General features: G+C 41.6%; 1 protein-coding gene across 5 annotated transcripts in view; it reads right to left on the bottom strand.

Moving 5' to 3' along the window:
* Positions 1–20,877, bottom strand: part of SCEL (sciellin) — a 51,397-nt gene that overhangs the window by 15,913 nt on the left and 14,607 nt on the right. For all 5 annotated transcript variants that reach the window (XM_035115241.2, XM_035115242.2, XM_035115243.2 and 2 more), the window contains exons 4-13: positions 19,709–19,771; positions 18,776–18,844; positions 17,108–17,176; positions 16,318–16,377; positions 14,952–15,017; positions 12,734–12,787; positions 11,007–11,045; positions 10,407–10,478; positions 1,065–1,133; positions 273–332 (exon numbers count right to left, since the gene is read on the bottom strand). In XM_035115241.2, coding sequence (XP_034971132.2) covers positions 273–332; positions 1,065–1,133; positions 10,407–10,478; positions 11,007–11,045; positions 12,734–12,787; positions 14,952–15,017; positions 16,318–16,377; positions 17,108–17,176; positions 18,776–18,844; positions 19,709–19,771 — 621 coding nt within the window. The remainder of the gene's footprint in view (positions 1–272; positions 333–1,064; positions 1,134–10,406; positions 10,479–11,006; positions 11,046–12,733; positions 12,788–14,951; positions 15,018–16,317; positions 16,378–17,107; positions 17,177–18,775; positions 18,845–19,708; positions 19,772–20,877) is intronic.

Raw genomic sequence — 20,877 nt, 5'->3', positions numbered from 1 at the left:
AATAAACTACCAGAGGAGCCATCTGGAAGCCTTTATGGACACACTGCAGGACCAGGTCTTATTGCTGGAGAGAACTTAGAAGCTGTACTGGAAAACAAGCAAACTTAGTGTCCTTCATTGTTTTGGTGTCATGGACTAAGCCCATGAGCTGGGCCTTATGATTCCATGTATTATTATCTTTCTTGCTCTCATTCCCATGCCTTCCCTGCTATGGTCACAATCCACGCCCTCTCCATTGCTTTATTGAAGCCATAGAGGCTTTCAAGACTTACCCCTGGTTACTCTTATTGCCTTTGGTTTTGACATCAATGAGATCATCCAGTTCTTGGCCTCTTCAGAGATTAAGCAAAATCAGTGAAAGAAAGTACAGAGATATTTCAACAGTCAGCTAGAATTTGACATTCAAAGCAAATAAACCACATGAAATGAGGCTAAGCCTTCTGCTTCATGCTGTCCTATATAAATAAGCACTGTGTATCATGTCATGCTAGCATATTTACTACATCTGTAGCCTAGCTTCCCTCCACAGAGCTCAGGGAAGCATATAAAGGCTCCTTTCTTGACAATAGCCCTGTAAGGTTAGTTATGGTGAGATATTCACCGTCCAATCAATGAGCTGCCTAGCCAACTGGGAATTTGAACCCTGGTTCCTTGAACTCACGTCTCCCTACTTCATGTTCATGTTCCATAGTCTGCACAACTAGGCTGAACACAACTTCAAACATCACTCTTTAACATCACACGTCCTCCTTGCTGGCTTTTGAAGTCACAGACTGTCAAGCAAATAAACAAAGACTTATCTGGTAGTCCCTAGAGAGCTGTTATACATGGCCAGTGAGCTGCATTTAGCTTGACGGGTCATAAGTTGTACAGGCCTGTTCTGACCCAGTTGCCACTGACAGTTGTAAATAAAATGCACCCTATCCTCCTTCAAAGAACCTCAGAACAGCAAACAAGGTTATCCCACTTTATCCTCAGAACAAGACTACATGAGGTGCTTAGTACTTAGTTCACAAAGTTAGCTCTCATTCTGAAAATGACACAGCAAACACAGTAGGGCCTACCTCCCAGCTCTCTCTTTTGTCATGGTTTTGTTAGCATCTGGTTCACTGGGTTTTGCTGGGCATATCTGCCTAAAAAACAGAGAAAATAGGTTCGCCTAAATAAATTTGAAAGTTGTGTTGTGCATGTTTAATTATTCAGCTTGCCCAGATTAAGGAGAGAAACCAAAATGATATTCCAGAGAAGTTAGAAAGATTCATCTTGACACAGTTCATACTCTGACAATACAAAGTCTAGCAACTGCTTGGATATGTGCAGCACAAATATCTTGCTCTGAGAGTTGCTAGTTGTCTAGTGGTTCTCGCAAGCAGTAAGTTTGGACTGTGCAGACTTCCGGTCTGCCGCCATTGTCGATCGGCGGGGGATTTTTCGGTCTCTGAAGTCCCCAGCGCCTGAGGGGGGGAGGCTGTTGGAGCGCCGCAACCACCCAGAGAACCCCCGGATTGTGCTTTCCGGGGACGTGGGGTACCCAGCAGAGCTCCCCAAAGGCCCGCTCGCGGCCCGGCAGCTCTTTTTGTGGAGCGCCGTGAGCGCGAAGAGCGGGACGGAGCCGTGGGTCTATTCGCTACCTCTGAGGCGTAAAGCTCCGTGCCGGCAACTAATGAGCGGTGGATACCTCCAATACATACAAAATGGACATGTGAGTAATTATATCTCTGGATTTGGACCCTAAAAAGATTTGGCCTTGGGAGGGGAATTTAGAGAGGTAACGGAGGTCGTTCCCCCCCACACCGAGGAAATTATAAAGCAGCTACCGAGCCTGCAGCCATAGAGCTGGAACAGGACTCTGTTCTTCTTTAAAAATTAAGTTGAAGCCCTTCCCTGCGGCAGCGGAGCCAAGGGAAGGTGAATTTATATTTTATTGAAATCCGCAAAAGTGTACAAGTTCTATTAATGAGCCCTCTGGTACCCTGGGGGCAGGAAATTGGAAACTTATTATTTGCTATTGTGACGTCACCAGCTGAGGAAGCTTCTCATTAAATGAACTATTGAACTTGGGGGGAAAAACTTAATTAAATAAAGATTGGTTCTTTAAGATTGTGAAATTGGAAAGAAAGATCGGACTTTAAAATCGGGACTCTTATAATTGGGATAAAGGAATCACATTATATTACAGACTGAAAGAATCCTGGTGGATAAAAGGGATAAAACACTGTCTCTGGCACAGCAGCCCAAGCTTCATACTGAAATATGAGAAGATAAAGGAAGTGGCCAGTCAAAACATTAAGTCACAAGATGGAAAAGAACTGGCTACAATGCATTTGGGAACAAACCCAAGAAGTACTGAAAAAAACTGCAGATATACAGAAGAAATACACAGATTCTTACTGGAAAATTACAACAACTTACTCCTAAGGACAATCAGGAGCCACATGCAAAGGCTTTGGAATTTAAAAACATTAAAGATTTAATAGAGGATGGACAAGAAGAGCAACAACACGTGAAAACAGTGCAACTTGTGAGAGAAGTTGCACAATGTTTTGACTACAACCAGGATGCTACAAAAGAAGAAAAAATCCAGGATGCTGATCTCTCAGTGAGAGAGAGGGATCAGGCTCCTGGTAAAATCAACCATGCAGTGGTAAAGGACCAGGACATGCCCTGGCACCGAGCCTCCCTAGTGACAGGAGGGAGGCGAATACCAGGCAAAAGCCAAGATTTATGGGAGGATAAGAAAGGGAAAAGATGGAGGAGGGAGGGGGCTAAGAAATTGGAACAACAGAAGAAGGGGTGGAGAGAGGAGGGTGGGTTGAAGTGGACCAGGGATGGTGTGGGTTGAAAGTGAAGAGGCATTTTGAATGGGATGGATTATATGGTTTGAAATTGGACTGTATGAGGGATTGTTAATTAGGGAATTGCTAACCAGTGAATAGAGGGGGGTAGTGGGAATTGTAATGGGTTAGAAATAAGTTTTAGATGAATAGGATAGAATATTTTTAAAGAAAAATTATAGGCCAAAGGGAGTTAATAGAGAGTTGGTAAATTATGAAAGATGGAATAATGAAATATTAGAATATGGTTTTAAATAGAAAGAGATGTATATTGGAAGTGAGATTTGATCAAATAATAATAATAATAATAAGTGAATAATACAAATGAATTGTAATGAAATGCAAATGTATAATGAATATGTGTAATATGATTACAATTTGAAAGCTGTATAAATTGGGATACCATAAAGGCCCGGGATGGGAGGGACGGGGAAGTCGAAATTGTGTTATGAAATGAGTTTATATAATGATTGTCTATTTTTTCTTGTTATTGTACTGTTTTTTTGTAAAAAAAAATTCTTTTTTGCTATTTTGGTGTGTTAGTTTTGTTCTTGTTTGAAAAAATCCAATAAATATTTTTTTAAAAAAAAGAAAAAAAGTTTGGACTGTGCAATGAAGGTTGGATATCAAGGGAACAGCTAAAAAAATTATTGTAGTGACTTAACCAGGTCAAAACGAAGTGATTATGAGAGAGAACTGAACAGCATCTTCTCCTGCAGGTACCTATTATAATAATCCACCATAGCTTCTATGGAAATGCTAATAAGCATATATCACAAGTTAAACACACACACATGCACACATTATTATTTATTATTATTAAATTTGTACACCACCCTTCAGGTCTCAGAGTGGTTCACAAGATAAAATCAGAATATAAAATAACAAAATACACAATCAAAATAAAAACAATAACAACCCAATAACCCCTAATAGGAACCAGAAAGGAATGCAAAAACTACAAGTGATCCCTGCCATTCTCATATGCCTGTCTTGCATTTTTATTTATATAACTGCTTATAAGAGTTAACCCAAAAGCTAATACTGTGAAAGAGGAGGTTACATCATTGGATGTTGTGTCTCAAGAGCATATTTTTAGAAAAGGCATTGTAAGGGGCAGATCAGGCTGCTCTCTCCGAGATAAGGCTATACTGAGTTCTGATCGCATCAGGTCAGTAGCAAACATCTAAATGAGATATTGCCAGGTTTGTTTGGTGGGTTCAAGGAGATGTTAGATATAAAAGGAAACGTTTTCCCCAAACCCTTTTGACAAAGACCGCATAAGCAATGCAAATTGCACTCTCAAGCTACTTCATGAAAAAGCACTTTGAGACATTTAATATAATGAGATGCATTCAACTAAGTACCGTAGTCCCATGCCTGACAGAAGAAACCTACACAAGCACAATAAAGCTTCCCTCCCTCCTCCATGAAACTGGCTCTGGGGGTGTCAGAAGACCTCCGCCGCGCGCAGAGGCATCGCAACAGAGGGCGGGCAGCGCCCCCTGGCCTGGAGCCGCCCCTACGGCAGGCTGGGTGGCGCACTGCAGGGCAGAGGGATCCGTTGCACCATGGCGCCAGGGCGCTGGGCATGCTTAAGACGGCCCTGCCCAGAACAGCACACAGGGGGAGAAGAGAGCAGATCATTCCATCAAGCAAGAAGAATCTGCTTAGCGCTACACTGAACCCTACCCATTAGGAACAGACAGAAGCAGGGGAGACAAAAATGTAGAGATGTTCAGTGTTTAGTTTCATACAGTGAGGAAATAACACACAAAAAACCTCCAGGCTTCTATAGAACCCTAAATGTAAACAAGGGCCTGTGTACATAAATTTATGCAATATGTGTTGTGATCTGCCCGCCATCAAAAAGTCTAGGGTGGGTTGTATGAACAGGGTTTGTGTAGACTCTACACCAGGGTCCCCAAACTACGGCCCCCGGGCCGGATGCGGCCCAATCGACCTCCCAATCCGGCCCGCGACGACCCCCGCCGCCCGCTGCCGCCGCCCACTCTTACGGCGCGCAGCGCGGCAACGATCTTAAAAATCGGCAAAAAATCGCCGAAAATCCTTTGTGCGCATGCGTATGGGCCTCTCCCGACCCAGAAGAGGTCATTTCCGATGCACTTCCGGGTCGGGGGAAGCCCATACGCATGCGCACAAAGGATTTTCGGCGATTTTTCCCCGACCGTGTGCGTGTGCGCATGCGCACGGGCGTGCACTCCCCCGCCCTCCGGCCTGCTGCGGGCGCACTCCCCTGCCCTCCGGCCCGCCGCGCGGTCGTTGCGGTGGGCACCGGCCCGTCGCGCGGTAAGTCTGGGGACCCCTGCTCTACACTGTGAATAGTATTTGCACAGAAAGGCTGAGTTCCCATAAAAGTTTACAAGGGTGAGAGGCAGTATATGAGCTCAAGACTTGCTTTCTCACCTTGCAACATGTATGGCCCCTATGCACTAGAACTATGTCAATCAGCTCAGTGACTGAAATATCTATTGATGATCTCAAACTGCAAGCAAGATCAAGCAAAATCGGATTTTCCATGGAAGCAGTTTACCTTTTCTGCAAGATGAATCACCAAGTGATATATGTGAATGTGCACTCCAGCCATCTCAACATCTAACCCAGCCAACTCAAGATGAAACACTACCACTTTCCAGGCTTCTCTTATTTGTCTAATAAATCAATGCCCCTCTTTTCCTCGTGGATAAAACTTAATGCTGATTGAGTTGGCTACAAGTCATATCCCCATCCAGAAAGTGCAAAGCAAGATGCCAAGAATATTTAAATTGGATTTCAGACACAGGAACATCTCACAGGAGTCCAATGGCTAAGAGAACAAACAATAAGTGCTTAGGATATGAACAGTTGCAGCTGCATGTCAAAATTATGATATTACAATGGAATTTCCATCATCTACAGATACGATAGATGAACATTTGAGACTTTCACACCAGTATCATAAGAGCAGGAAGTACATGAACCATGGTTACAAAATGTGGTTTAGGGAAGAGGCATGTTTACTTTTAAAACCACCAGTGTACAGTGGTACCTCTGGTTAAGAACTTAATTTGTTCCGGAGGTCCATTCTTAACCTGAAACTGTTCTTAACCTGAGGTACCACTTTAGCTAATGGGGCCTCCTGCTGCTGCCACACCGCCGGAGCACGATTTCTGTTCTCATCCTGAAGCAAAGTTCTTAACCTGAGGTACTACTTCTGGGTTAACGGAGTCTGTAACCTGAAGCGTTTGTAACCTGAAGCGTTTGTAACCTGAAGCGTTTGTAACCTGAAGTGTTTATAACCTGAAGTGTTTGTAACCTGAGGTACCATTGTACTCAGGGATGTAGGAAGAGGGGGGCGATGGGAACACGTCGCCCCCGGCAGCGCGATCCCGGTAGGGTGCATTCGCGGCTGACCATGCCCCTGCGGTGGCGCGCCACACCCCTAGAATGCACACCACGCCCATGCAGGTGGCGCGCTCCGCCCCCGGGATGCGCGCCAGCCCCCCCCGCCTGCTCTCCGCCCCTGGTGCTAGAGCATGAAGCTCCGCCACTGACTGTACTCAGATACTGCTTTGATAGCAGCCCATAAATTTAGCGGACCTAGTGCAGCATCCTATACATACCTCCTCAGAAGGAATTCTCATTAAGTTCAATTGGATTTAATCCCAGCAGGTAAGTATAAAACATATTTACCATGGAGCAAGCACCAATGGGGACAGGATGATAACCTGCAGCACATTTGCCTCCCAATGCTACTTTCAGGACTTTGAAAAAATGAAGAACCTGAAATGAAGAACTTGGGCAGATTCTTTCCTCTTCCTGCATGCTCCTTTTTCTAGATATCAACAACCCAATTCAGCCTGACCCTTATGTGCAAGGCCATGCACCTTTGCACCCGCTGAGCTTATGTCTGCACACACAAGGCTCTCCAACTTACTCCAACATGCCCACGCATCGTCCCTGATGCTGCAGTTAGCCCATACATACTAAATGCCAGTCAATTTGTATGGAGGAATTAGCTTAAGCTATAAAAGAACCAGCAATAACTATCTATTCCTGTGCGGGAGTTGGCAGTGAAAAGGGTAATCTGTCATAATAGAGATCTGTGGCCTCAGCAAAAGAGGATTGCCTTCTAACACGGTGTCAACAGTGCATCGGTAATGTCTGGATTTGATAGGCCAGGGCTATTTGTGTCCAGGACGGCCCTCACTCACAGGGCTGTTTGTAAGCTAGCCAGCAAATGAGGCTGATACAGAAATAGCATTTGTTCCGATTCAGGACGCCGTTTTCATCTCTGCCAAGACATTGACCAGACAGTGCCAGGCTTATTTAAATTCACCTCACTGAAGAAGGCTGGACCACAAACAGTTGCCAAGAATTAAGAAACTAAAGAGCACTGTAGCAAACCATGAGAGCACATTTACAGCCTGCCAAAAATACCCTGAGCTGCTGAGTACAGTAATTTTCAGAATTAAACGGATGGGAAGAAGCTGTCTTTCAGGATGTTTTGAGAAGTAGCATGAGCAAACAATTACCGGGAAAGTAATGCCAACTTGCTCAGTTATACTTTCAGAATAAACATAGCTTCCCAAGCTCTCTATTGACTTCACAACTATAAAAAGCACACATCTGAGTACTCCACAGCAATTCCATAAAACGTAAAACAATTAGATTATTCATACAGAGAAGTCCTTAAAGATGGAACATTCGGTTGCAAAGGTGAACCAGGTGGCCTGCTGGTTTCAAGTTAATTCAAAGAACTATTTCCCCTTGCATTAGAATGCAACCCACAGGCCAAGAACCATTTATTTGCACGATCAAAAGGCAGGGAGGGAGTCATAGGAACAAAGGAAGCTGCCATATACCGAGTCAGAACATTTGCCCATCTTGCTCGGTGCTGAATACACTACGGTAACTGGCTTGAAAATAGCACTGCATGTTTCCCTCCACTGCTCCAAATTATACACAGCACCATTTCCCTAAGAGCTTGCATCATTGGATCCTACTTCGCTCTGCCCACCCCGATACAGTAATTTTTCCTAGCGTTCATCTTGTCGGATGAATAGGATAGGTAGGCTGGGATGGAATCTCTCTTTGATAGCAGGTTCAGATCGATAAGTGTTTCCATAAATACTGGAGGTTATCAGAGGGACAACTGACCTATTTAACAATCAGGTTGTGCAAATCATTCACTGGTGCTGGTGTGAGCGGAAGGAAGGTAGAGTTAACATTAATTTCACAGCAAGGACAAAACTTTGGGTTTTGCATCCCCCCCCCCCCCCCCCCGTGCAAATGGATAATACATTTTCCACATCTCCTTCCCATCTCTTATAACATCACTACGCTAAGTTGGGTTTTAATAAAAACCCTTCAAAATAAGTAAATGAACATAGGTGGATTTAAAGCAAAACAAAAAGAAGTTTCCCTTAACAACATTTAATATGGATGCATCTTTCTGGTGTCATCAATTGGATTTTTGAGCCCCACCTTCCTTGCCAGGTGTCAGATTTGCTCCCCTCCCCCGCTGCCTGGGGGCCAAATTCAAGGATGTCGCACCAGAATCATGTCTCCCAATTAAGCTTCTCAAGCTGCTTATAGTTTAGATACTGACACAAAATAGCCATATAGCACGGTTACTATAGCAACTTGTGGCTCAGTCAAATACTGTTACCGCAGCTCTCTACCAATGGTGAAACCGCAGCAGAACGCTTGATATGCTAATAAAAACCACGGAGGAGAGTGAAAATGAAATGAGTGAGGAAGGGGATTAGGAAAAGGCTGGAACGAGCCTTTGTAAGTGGGTAGTGACAGCAGCTTTTCCTTGTTAATTTTCCGGTGTTTTATTCCCTAAGATCTCCAGATCTGACAGCAGAAATCTTTAATCAACATATTGTTTCCTTCCTGGAGATATTTCATGACTCAAACTCTTTCAAGAGGGGAGATCCTACTGTATTCCAGCATGTGCCGTGGGATTTATTAAAGACGCCTAGCTATGCACTCCAGACTAGGAATGTACACAACAATGCCAGAAATAATCTCTAAGTAATTACTGGACACCTGTGACCCAAGTAAATTAAGACTAGAGTTGCTAGGTTGGAACCCAGAGATTACCACTTTAAACAGACTTTAAGTCTGATGCTGGGATAAGCTGTCAGTTGAATGTTTTCCTCAGACACAGTTGTTTCGGGTCAGACGCTTTCGCAGTATAAATCAGCCTTTGCCAACGTGGTATCTTGTAGAATGTTACAGGTAGGTAGCCGTGTTGGTCTGCCGTAGTCGAAACAAAATAAAAAAATCCTTCCAGTAGCACCTTAGAGACCAACTAAGTTTGTCATTGGTATGAGCTTTCGTGTGCATGCATCTGAAGAAGTGTGCATGCACACGAAAGCTCATACCAATGGCAAACTTAGTTGGTCTCTAAGGTGCTACTGGAAGGATTTTTTTTTATTTTGTAGAATGTTGTTGGACTACAACTCCCATCATCCTCAATCATTGGCCATGCTGGCTGGGCGCATGGGAGTTGGAGTCCAACAACATCTGGAGAGCAGTAGATTGTGGAACGACGGTATAAGTAAACTAAGTTGCATTGTGATGATATATTGGATCTCTATTTGCCTCATATGTTTGTATGGTATTCTTTTTCTAAACATCGCCTCTCTCAACTTTGGCTTTTTCTCTTTCAGAATGTCAATCTTAATTCTTCATACGTATCTACAGTTCTCTCTCTTGGCATCCCTCACCTTCCCCCAACTTCCTTACATTTCATGGCTAATTTCTAAAAAGAAGCCAGAGCTCAGATCTGCTGGGAATCAGTTCTTGTCCATCTGGGCTGGGCTGTAGCTACTCTGGTCTGTTTTGTAAGAAAACACATGAATGTATATTGCAGCAAAACTGTGTATCAGTACATATGTCTAATGAAGTGGATGGCTTTTCTACTGTGATGAACGAGCACTTGTGTGGATTGTCTTTGCAGGACCAGGACCAAAGTGAATAATTTAACTTTACCATCAAAGCCGAATGCTGAACTACAAATTACACCGAAAGGGGCATAATCAAATCCCAAAGGTTCCTTCCAAGGAAAGCACATTCAGAAGCAAACCACCTTCATGGGTGAAGTACTGGAGAAAGGGAAACTTCACCCTTTTTTCCACCGCCACTTTCACACTGGAAATGTCCCCAGTCGACTCCTTCCCACATGGTGTTCCAGTGACATGTTTGCAAGGTATCCCCAGGATATGAGTTATAACGATAGGGTAAGGGTTATGCACTTTCTCCCTCCCACTGTTTTTCTTTTGCCAACCCCCCCCCCCAGCAGCTACTTTGCCTAGAAGAAGCAGAAGAAGCTTTTGCTGCAATTTTTTTACATGAAGTTTGCCCTGGATTTTGGGGGCACAGGTCACAGGGGATGTATAAAACATTTCACTGTTGTTGCTGCTACTTTCCTGGCTTACATCTCTGCCACTGAAATCAGCGGGGCTTATAAGTGTTTCGCTTTGCACCCAGTAGCAACCATCATTGGTTATCGTGTCATCACATAAAACACCAATCATTAATCACATCAGTTTATGTTACCTAGTTCTGGCTGGATCACTCACAGCAGCATTTGACCTCGGAGATGTAATTGGTTCCGATGAATAGATAGTCCTGCAGAATGAAAAGGAAAATTATTTTTTTTGCAGAACCTCACACCCTTCAGTGTGCTCCTCCAGATATTGTTGGGCTATAATTCCCACCAACCTATGCTGGTTGGGGCTGATAGGAGTTAGAATCCAAGAACATCTGGAAGGCCAAAGCTTTGAGAGGAACACACACAAAAATGTCAGCATGGCAATGGCAGTAAATGCTGTCTCAATCTCAAACATTGCTGCTACTTTTGCTGTGATTCGCAATTTGATCAGTGAAGCCAAAAGATGACAAACAGAATCATTCAGCAACCACATGCCCCCACAAAGTAGGCCAGTCTTCTCAATACCCTTGCAAAGAAACGGTTGTCTTTCTTTCTTTCTTTCTTTCTTTCTTTCTTTCTTTCTTTCTTTCTTTCTTTCTTTCTTTCTTTCTTTCTTTCTTTCTTTCTTTCTTTGTATAACTATGAAATAAACTATAAATAGCAGGTGCAGGTCTGTACACTATTTCCAAGTTTAAAGTCTAAATACTAGGAACTAAAATACATACATCTTTGGTCCTCCTCCTTTGTTTGAAGTAGTTGAAACTCTGAAGCAAGAAAGAAAGAAAGAAAGAAAGAAAGAAAGAAAGAAAGAAAGAAAGAAAGAAAGAAAGAAAGAAAGAAAGAAACCTATGGTTAGAAATCGTGTATAGTTTATGATTTCTATGATTACATAACGGATACTTTCCAAATTCCCTTTTCAGGCAGGGATCATCACAACATGGAGTGATTCCAGGACTGAACTGAACAGCAATGGGAATCTTGATTTCTTCTTGTGGTGCAGTCAGTCAATAGATGCAACCCAGAAACTGATACAGAGGAAGCCCTGCATTTTCTACTACGGGGTAATTACGGGGCACAGAAATTATGAGTCATATCCCTGACATCCCTCAGAAAATAAGTGTTTTTTTAATTGCATCCTTGCAGGCTGCCCTGCTGATTGTATGTGGAAGAATGTAAGCAAATTTAACACAGAATGAAAATCTCAGGAATAAAACCCAAGCTTTCAGCACTTTTAACACTCCTATGGGGAGGAAAAGGCATGCCTGTAACATGGCCCCCTTGGTAGTTTCCACTGCCCTCAGAAATTTGGGTGGGGGAGCCTGGAAAAGGGCATTCTCTGGGTCAGCCCCCTAAATTGTGGGATTTCCTCCCCACAGAGAACACACCTATTTACACTGGCCGTTGACACCTGAGTAGAGATTTTTAGGATCCACTACATTCTCTTCACTGTAGTTTGTTTTTAAATGATTTTAATTTTTTTTTTAATGTGCTGGAATCTTATGGTGAAAGCCAGGAAAGAAAGGAAGATAATGGAAGTAGCAGTAAAAGAAATTATATTTGAGGGTATCAGAAAGTAGATGCTACTGTTTTCCATTTTGCCGGGTGGAGAATAAGTTCAGAGAAATCTTTTTCAGAGTTAGGGATGGCTGGAGTCTTATGGGCTATTTATAACATCTATTTACAAAACATCAAGGGGAGATGGGGTAGTATGAAAACAGGAGTCAGTTTATTAAGAAGAAGAAGATTTCTATACCACCGTTCACCCAAGGATCACGGGGGAATTTACAATATAAAAGCACAAAAAACATATAACATAATAACAAACAAAAACAATGCACCCTAGTTTAAAAGGCAATAGATTTTATTATTACGGTATATTGTGTAGACAGTGTTAGGCTCAAAGAGCCTCAGTATCCACCTAGCTTACAGGTAAGGAGGATCTGTGCATCTCTCCTTTAAATGACCTTACGTGATGAGCTTTCTCTTGTCTTGACTCACTCTCATTCAAGCCTTCTTTATTTGCACATATCATTAATGCTCAAAGTCATTCAAAGTCCATCTATTTCATAGATGACATGGAAGCAAAGCCAGGTTTGCCACCAAGTGTGCACTCAATGAGGGAATGAAAACCACTCAGTCTCCCTAAATATGCTTGAATGATCTACATGTTTGCAAACGAACATATCATGGAATTTTAGAATTGAAGAGTTGGAAGGGACCCACAAGTGTCATCTAGTCCAACCCCCTGCAGGGCAGGAATCTTTTGCCCTACATGGGGCTCAAACCCACATCTCTGAGATTAAGAGTCTCATGCTCTGACTGAGACTCATTCATACCTTACATTATTAGATGCACACACTTAAAAAACGAGACACATGAAAACGTAACATATGAAGAAGTCCCACATTGTGTTCTTTAAAAAAGAATAACCTAATAAGCACTGTATACTTACGGTTTGTTATTGGTGGCTACAGCTGTAGTTGTATTTTGTGAGGCCCAGGAATGCCTGTGTGATGGAAAATGCTGAATTATTTTCTGTGTTGAACATGTATATTTAAAAATATGTACCCCCAGAAAAAAGCACTGCTGCTTGTGTAGCTTTTTGAAGCACATGAATCTTATTTTGAGGCAGTTTGTAAGAAAACCATGTTTAACTTACCAAAAGTGTAGTCTTTTTTATATATTATGGGAAGAGAGAAACTCACTTTAAAGGGCCTGTTTTAAAGGTCCAGCAACCTATATTTCCACACTTTACCTTGCTGCATTTTTTTTAAAAAAAATATCTGCTGGGGTTCTCTCACTAAAGGGTACTTGCCCCAAACTTGGATCTTGGCATCCAGGAATATTCTCTCCCTCCCCTCCCCTCCCCCCATATATCCCTGAACCAACAGAAAATGGGAGCATAGGTACATGTGAGCACATTCAGACATTATTGCAACATTTCTCCTTATTATAATGCTAGTGTTGTGACCCCAGGCCTAATGTTCCTTTTACACTGCATTACCTATTGAATTGTGGAACAGCAACTTTTGGATCAATGTACCGCCGTGTCATACTACATTTTAAATTTCAGTAGATCTGTATGCCCCAATGAAATTAAAATGCAAAACTCCCATGATTTTTGCAAATCATACAAACAGGTTTGTTTTTCTGGAAGCAAAAAAACATGTAAATGAGCACTAAACTTCCATGAGAAAGAGGACTAAAGCAATGGTTGAGTGAATGCGGTCTGTCCCTGGGCAGATGGTGAAGAGCTCCGGTTTTTTCAATAGAGGGAGATATTTTACCATGCACTGCCAAGGTTTACAAGAATTATACTGCTGATGTGCAGGGAAATGTTTACCCACGCTGAAAAACCATTACATGGCTATGTGGTGAAGAAACCACAACACCTCAAGTCCCACACACCAACAATTCACATTGAAGATCACTTTCCTTTCAAGGCTGTGTGATTCAGTTTATCTGTGTGCATTCTTGCAAGCTAAAATATTCTTTTCAGGTAGTGCGGATGCCATACATTGTGGCAGACCACTTCCTTTTTGTGCATACAGTGAATCTCAGGTCCAGGCATTTGCATCTGCAGCTAAAAGGTCTTCAGTAGCAGGACTAGGAAGACCCCAGTATCCTGCAGAGCAACTTACAGTCAAAGGAGAAAGTGCTTGCCTAGATGAGCCATTGGACTGACTCTATGTAAGGCAGCTCCTTATATCTGTTCATAAGGGCGTATTACACATGAGTCAACGTCATGATAGCATTCAAAACCAGCCAAACCAAAGCCCAAACCACTTTACACCAGTCATAAACATTTCTACTCAAATTTTCAATAAGGTTACTCCCAAGTAAATGTACAGAGGTTTAAAATTCCAAAGTCTAATTGATTTCAGTGGGAAAGTAAAACATGAACTCTCTTGAAATCACTCATAATCGTCAGTCAAAACATGGCTTAGCAAATGTGTGGGTTCCCACAGCAAAGAAAATAGCTTTTGCTGCCAATATGCTACCTGTGGCCAAACCATTACATATAAACCCAGGCTTGTGGTTTAGAATCTCCAAATAAACCATGAGTAGTAAAAACAAACCTTGGTTACAGCTCGTGGTTTGTTTACAGTGAGATAAACCATGAGCCCAGGTTTGGACATAATGCTAAGACAAACCATAGTTTAACTCCAGGCAGCATAACCAGGGGAGGAGCATAGCAGCCATTGTCTTCATTCCAGGACTCTGCAAGCTGACTGTTTGCACCCAGCTATGGTTTGGCTTAGCTGCACATGCAGTCTGGGTTACTACCGGTAGGGCTTAACTTTGCCTGGATCTTATGCAATATATGTTTTTTATTTAATTTGACATTTTTATCCCACAGTGTTTAGCTACCCAGAGGCTCTCACCATGGCAGACAAGCTTAGAATATTTCAGGATGCAATTCTGAACAGAATTAATAGGAAGTAAGTCTCCATGAATATAATGGGACTTTCTTTTGAGCAAAAATGTATAGGATTACACTGTCACAGATTTTTTCAAGTTTGTATCTAAAATTAGAACAATGATGTGGGCTAGATATTCCTCAAAAACTCAACCAAAGCTGTCAACATAATGACCAAAGAGAAATTCTTTTGAAGCATTTCCTAACATTTGAGAGCTGAACATAACTTGGATAAAATTTGATTTCTTACCTTTTGTGTTGTTCATTATCTATGGTGACCTTCTGACTGGAAACTGGGGGAGGCATCCATGACTGCCTAATAATGTACAACCATATGGTTCATTTTACAGGCCTTTTGTATTTGGACCCAAAGTCAAAGAAGTTTATGCTGCCTGTTATCAACTTAAATCCCATTGTTTAAATCCTAATTAAAAGCACTCAACTGTGGCTTGATCTTACTTACAGTGATGTTCATTAATACGAACTGCAAAGCTGTCACCGTATAATTCCACATTTTTGTCTCCCCACTGAGAATTGCTGGGAATAAATTTGTTTTTTGATGTGTCTAATGTTTCCTATCCCAGGAATAAGACTGCCACTTCTCTTAGGAACAGAGGAAACCCCATAGCTATTGCTTGTTTGTGTATGCAGAGATTCCTAGAATGTCTTTCCCATCCTTTGCTTGCAGAAGATTTTTGGTTCAATCCCAGATAACTTCAGATGGCAAGAGTGGGAAAGAACATACTTATCATTTTCCCACAAATGGAAGCAGCTACTAATCACATTTTCACCTCCGGAAAAAAAACCAAAACATTTCAAACTATTAAATACATAAAAGGCTATCTACCCTATGCCTGTCATATGAAAACAAATTTGTGTTACTAACTCAAATCAGCCTAGAACTATCCTCGGCAGTAACAGGGTCCCGTTCTCTCCCATCCCCCATGTTTTTCAAGATCCATAAAAACATTTGCCAAGTATATAGTAGCATAGGGAGCAAAACTCATGAGTCACTTCTGCTTAGTCTCACTGAGGTTTCCTCAGTGTAAGTGCTCTTCAAATCCATCTTTTACTTGTATGTTCCACTTAAATTTCTCTTTTAAAGGATGAGCAGAGCAGTCCTAATGAGGGGTTGGAGAGGCACAGATTTGCCACAGCACCCAAAGTCTCGCCAGTTCCTGCTGAAAGGTGCTTGGGGAACCCATTTCCTTCCCCATTACTTTAGCTCCAGATTGGTGCAGCTGAAAGGCCTGAGGACTAGACCCTTCATGGGATATGTGGGTCTTCAAATCCGGCTGATCCAAAGCTTCTGGAGCCCCTCTGCTGCCCCCAATATCCTTTCTGCTGGTTATCCTCAATGGGAGAACCACTGGCGGAAGCTTGGAACTTCTGCCATAACACAGGTCTCCTGCAGCAATTTTCTACTGTGTTGGTGGAGGTTGGCAAACCGGCAACAGTACACCATCCTAACCCCTTCCCCAAGACATCAACATCAGGGGATTATGAGGGCTCCACTCTCAGCTGGAGTAATTATTAGAATCAATTTCTATATTAGATAGATAGCTTTTGCAAAAAACGTTGATATCTACAGTAAAAATTAAGAAGCTCTTGAATACCTTTTCTTCTTCACAGGTGATGTGGCGTTGCCAGTGTTGATAGTTGCATCAAGCTCCTTCCTGGAAAAATCATAAACCAAAGTTTAAAGTTTGGTCGTTCCACTTAACCATACTTAAGGATAACTACTTTTTCCATGGTTAGGGACGACAAACTGTGTTTAATCAAAAACAGAAGTAAAGTTGTTGTTGTTTTTTTACTTTTTGCTCCTCACATCTGCACTAAAAGAGGAGAGGGGGGTGGACTGCTTGCTTGGGCTTCTAACAATAAACCATTCGATCTGAATGAGGCCACTGTGGTTTGTGTACAAAGCACTGACAAGTGATGCTTAGAATCGAGAGTTATTGCTTTTACACAAGGTGTGATTCACCCTTGAGGCTTCCTCCATGACCAGCTCCAATGGTATATCAATACAGTGGTACCTCAGGTTAAGAACTTAATTTGTTCTGGAGGTCCGTTCTTAACCTGAAACTGTTCTTAACCTGAGGTACCACTTTAGCTAATGGGGCCTCCCGCTGCTGCCGCGCCACCGCCATGCGATTTCTGTTCTCATCCTGAAGCAAAGTTCTTAACCCAAGGTACTATTTCTGGGTTAGCGGAGTCTGTAACCGGAAGCGTCTGTAACCTGAAGCGTCTGTAACCCGAGGTACCACTGTAACTTCTGAAGATCTGTATCCTAGATCTACAGTAAAGTACATAGGAAGGAGTCCTATAAAGATCCACCAACTTGATTTGTACTAAACCTGATGTGCACCCTAAATAGATGACTATGAAGCATGGCTTACACATTACCTGCTACTTGGCTTGCCATCCAAGGTGGGAAGCTTATTTGCTTTGTCAGCATCACTGTTGCCAGGAATCCTAAATAAATAGCAAAATGAGCTTTCACCAACAGTAGAAATTAGCTTTTCTTAAAAAGAAAAAGAAAAAGATTGCCTGAATTAAAATGTCAACATCTCATATTTCCTAGCAAGGCGGAAAAAGCTTCCCGTAGCTTCTGCACACACTTCTACAGTGATAATGAGACCAGCATACTAGCTGACTCAATATAATGTTAGTGCTTATTAGTTTTAAAAAGTTTTTGGGCTTGCTGAAAGAAAGAGTATTTTAATTAAGTCTTAGAAAACCAATGAATTATTAAATGTCCAGAGACTATTACACGCTCTTTTTTAAACGAGTAGTGAAAAACAGCAAATCCTTTGAGGAGCCCCTTAATTAAGAACTAAAATGCATCTTCAGTCAAAACAGCCCATTGTCACTCCCTATATATTGTTGCTCACCCACCACCATCACCACCAAGTGTTTCTGGAGATCAATATGATTTGAAGTGTTGCCCATTGTGTATAATTCCTTGTGGAGCGTAGCCATTGCATCAAACCAAGGAGGCCAGGGTAGCTGTGCTTACCATTGATTTCATTAAGCCATTAGATTTACATTAAAGAAAAAGCACAAGCCCTTTCCTGGCCTTTATGGATTTCAAAGTCACTTCTGGAAAACCTTTTCCTGACTTCCACTTAAATGGAAGGCTCCTGCTGTTGGATCTGAATTAACAATCAAGGTAGCAATGCCATTTACTGTATATCTGCCACAAAGTGGTGCTTTCTGAAGGATCTCATGCTGCTGAAGATTGAGCAACGTAAGCAATGCAGCAGACCTGGGGTTATATCGGGGCTCACAAAACAATTGTTGTGCTACAAAAGCGTAAGCTGAGTGAGTACTTTGCATCCTATGACCAATAATAATAATAATAATAATAATTTATTATTTATACCCTGCCCATCTGGCTGGGTCTCCCCAGCCACTCTGGGCGGCTTCCGACAGAAAAATAGAACACAGTAATCTATTAAACATTAAAAGCCTCCCTGAACAGGGCTGCCTTCAGATGTCTTCTAAAAGTCTGGTAGTTGTTTTCCTTTTTGACATCTGTTGGGAGGGCGTTCCACAGGGCAGGCGCCACCACCGAGAAGGCCCTCTGCCTAGTTCCCTGCAACTTGGCTTCTCGCAACGAGGGAACCGCCAGAAGGCCCTCGGTGCTGGACCTCAGTGTCCGGGCAGAATGATGGAGGTGGAGACGCTCCTTCAGGTATAATGGACCGAGGCCATTGGACCTATGAAGCGGGATTTTACTCAAATAGGCCTTTTATTTGACTGTTATGCTCCCATATGAGTTTGAGGAATTTCAGAAACACAGCTCCAGGGAAAGGGAGGCATGCTCCTATAATAATGTGGTAGACTGGGGGAAGTTATGATTCCTTGTACGTAGGCAATATCCTGTGGTTTTCTCTATGTCACTTCTTCCTACAGTTTTGTAAGGTAGAGGAGGTTGCTGCACCTAGTTTTTGTTTTATTAAATATTTTCTTGATTTATAGAAATATGTGCAGTGTAGCTGTGTACAAAGGCCCGAGAGCATCCAAACTTTATAATACAAAACAATACAGCCATCTATATAAAACTCTTACCTGTCTAAAGCTGTATCAGATCTATATCGGCTAAGCAAAGCTTTTTGATCATCCTTTTCATCTGTGCTCCTGACATTAAGAAATATTAATTAATTATAGTAACTGAGGGATAGTACAGTAATCACTTTAAAGAAGATTTTCAGTCACCAAAGTGACTGTCAGATGATTCACCTTTGCAATTTAAAAACTGATCTTTTGAGATAAGAAATAAATTGAAATAGTCCAATATCACAGTTGAGGTGATTATTTCAAGATATTTAATAAATATTTTGATTCTCTTGACTAAATTGAACAAATAAAGAGTTGAGAAATTATCTTCACACTTCCAGAGAATCTAGTATCGTGTGAATACATGGCAATATCCTCAATAGTCAATATCATCTCACAGCTGTCTTTTCCAATTTAATGTGGGTCTAATTATGTTAGCTATCTCTTCAAAAATTTGTTGGAGTTATGACATATTACAAATCCATTTTCCATCTTGTGTCCTCCTTTTTAAAAGCAGTGGGTAGATCCAGCACATTTTTAACTTGAAATGTAGCATTCTGTCACTATTATATGTAATTTGCAAGGGGAATATTGCATTGCAATCAAAGAAATAGATTTTGCTTAACCAATAAAGTAAATTCTTCAGATGTTAGACTCCAACTCCTATCTGTCCCAACCAGCATTGCCAATGATCAGGACCATAGCTGTCAAGTTCTCCCTTTTTAAAAGAGAAATTCCCTTATGCTGAATAGGCTTCCTCGCGAGAAAAGGAAAAACTTGACAGCTATGATCAGGACTGATGTGAGTTACAACAACGTCTAGAAGATCTCAAGTTCCTCAGCTCTGCTATAGGTTATTAATGAGAACAAACAACCATAGCTTGCATAAATTTCCATAGTTGGGAAAAAATGGAAGAAACTTATAAAGATTAATATGCTACTGTACCTGTGTAAACCATCTTGTGATTTGTATTGATTAAGGACCACTCTGCCATAGTTTTCATCAGCGCTGCAATAAACCAAATATTTCATATTATTTTCATTTATATAGTGCCTATAAACTAATGATGCTGTCTGAAGGCCCCATTCAAGGAAGTGTGTCATTGTAGGAAGAGGCTGACAAAGGGAAAATACTCAAGGGGCCAACACTTTTCTACTGATTCTACTTCTAAATGTAGCATATATTGGTAATGTAATCAGATAAAAGCCCTGGGCAGCTGTTCAGATGCAGCTCCTCATTTTTACACAACGATTTATGAATGAGTGTGGATCCTTTCTGCTCCATAAATTGCTACAAACCTTTCACCAAGCGCACGCGCACACACACACACACACAACACACTCTGAAGCTACAGCATATGAACATACACTCAGATTTTATATAGCTATCCATATGACTTCTTGGAAGTTATAATTCTGCAGCTACAATGCACAAATCATGGAGCTATCAAGCTTTCTTGAGTTTCAAGTTATTAATGTAATACAAATAAATGAATTCTGTTGCCAGAGCACAAAAGATTTATTCTTATAATGGAGTTAAGGCCTTCATCTTGAGTCCAATACGGAAGGACCCAATACCAACATGTGTGGCAAAGTTCACATACTTTAATCATCAGGCTTTGTTTGCTAAACTTTTCCCTTGCTCTACAGATAACTCTTCTGCAAAATACTGTTTGATTCCTTTCAGCTCTTACCTTCTGACTATTATAAACTAGATGGCCATAAGCCCTATTCTTCCATTATGAAAGCAAAACCAGTAGTTTTTGAACTTTCAAAACTTGAAGGAAACCTTTCCAGTCAGATTTGTGGGTCAAAGGAGTTCTGCACATCTGCCCTGGAACTCCTGCATCTACAATGTCCAGATTTGGAGTACATGGGTCAGTCTGTTTCCAGTCTCTGTTGGTTTTGCATGTGACCATTTATAAATCCATTCCATCCCATTTTCACATTAATTTGCAAATTTGTGCTATCGCAAAATACTCATTTAAATATGTATTTCAACAAATGCATTACTAAACATATGCATGTGCAAACCCCCCCCCCCATTTTGGTAATTTTTTGAGCTAAGAAACTTTGGAAAAGTGCAAAACCTAAAGGATAATGAGCTTCTAATCC

Source organism: Zootoca vivipara, chromosome 4 (genome assembly GCF_963506605.1).
Source record: "Zootoca vivipara chromosome 4, rZooViv1.1, whole genome shotgun sequence".
In the NCBI taxonomy this organism is placed as follows: Eukaryota; Metazoa; Chordata; class Lepidosauria; order Squamata; family Lacertidae; genus Zootoca; species Zootoca vivipara.
The sequence above is the reverse complement of the archived record's forward strand: the minus strand, read 5'-3'. Positions and strand labels throughout refer to the sequence as shown.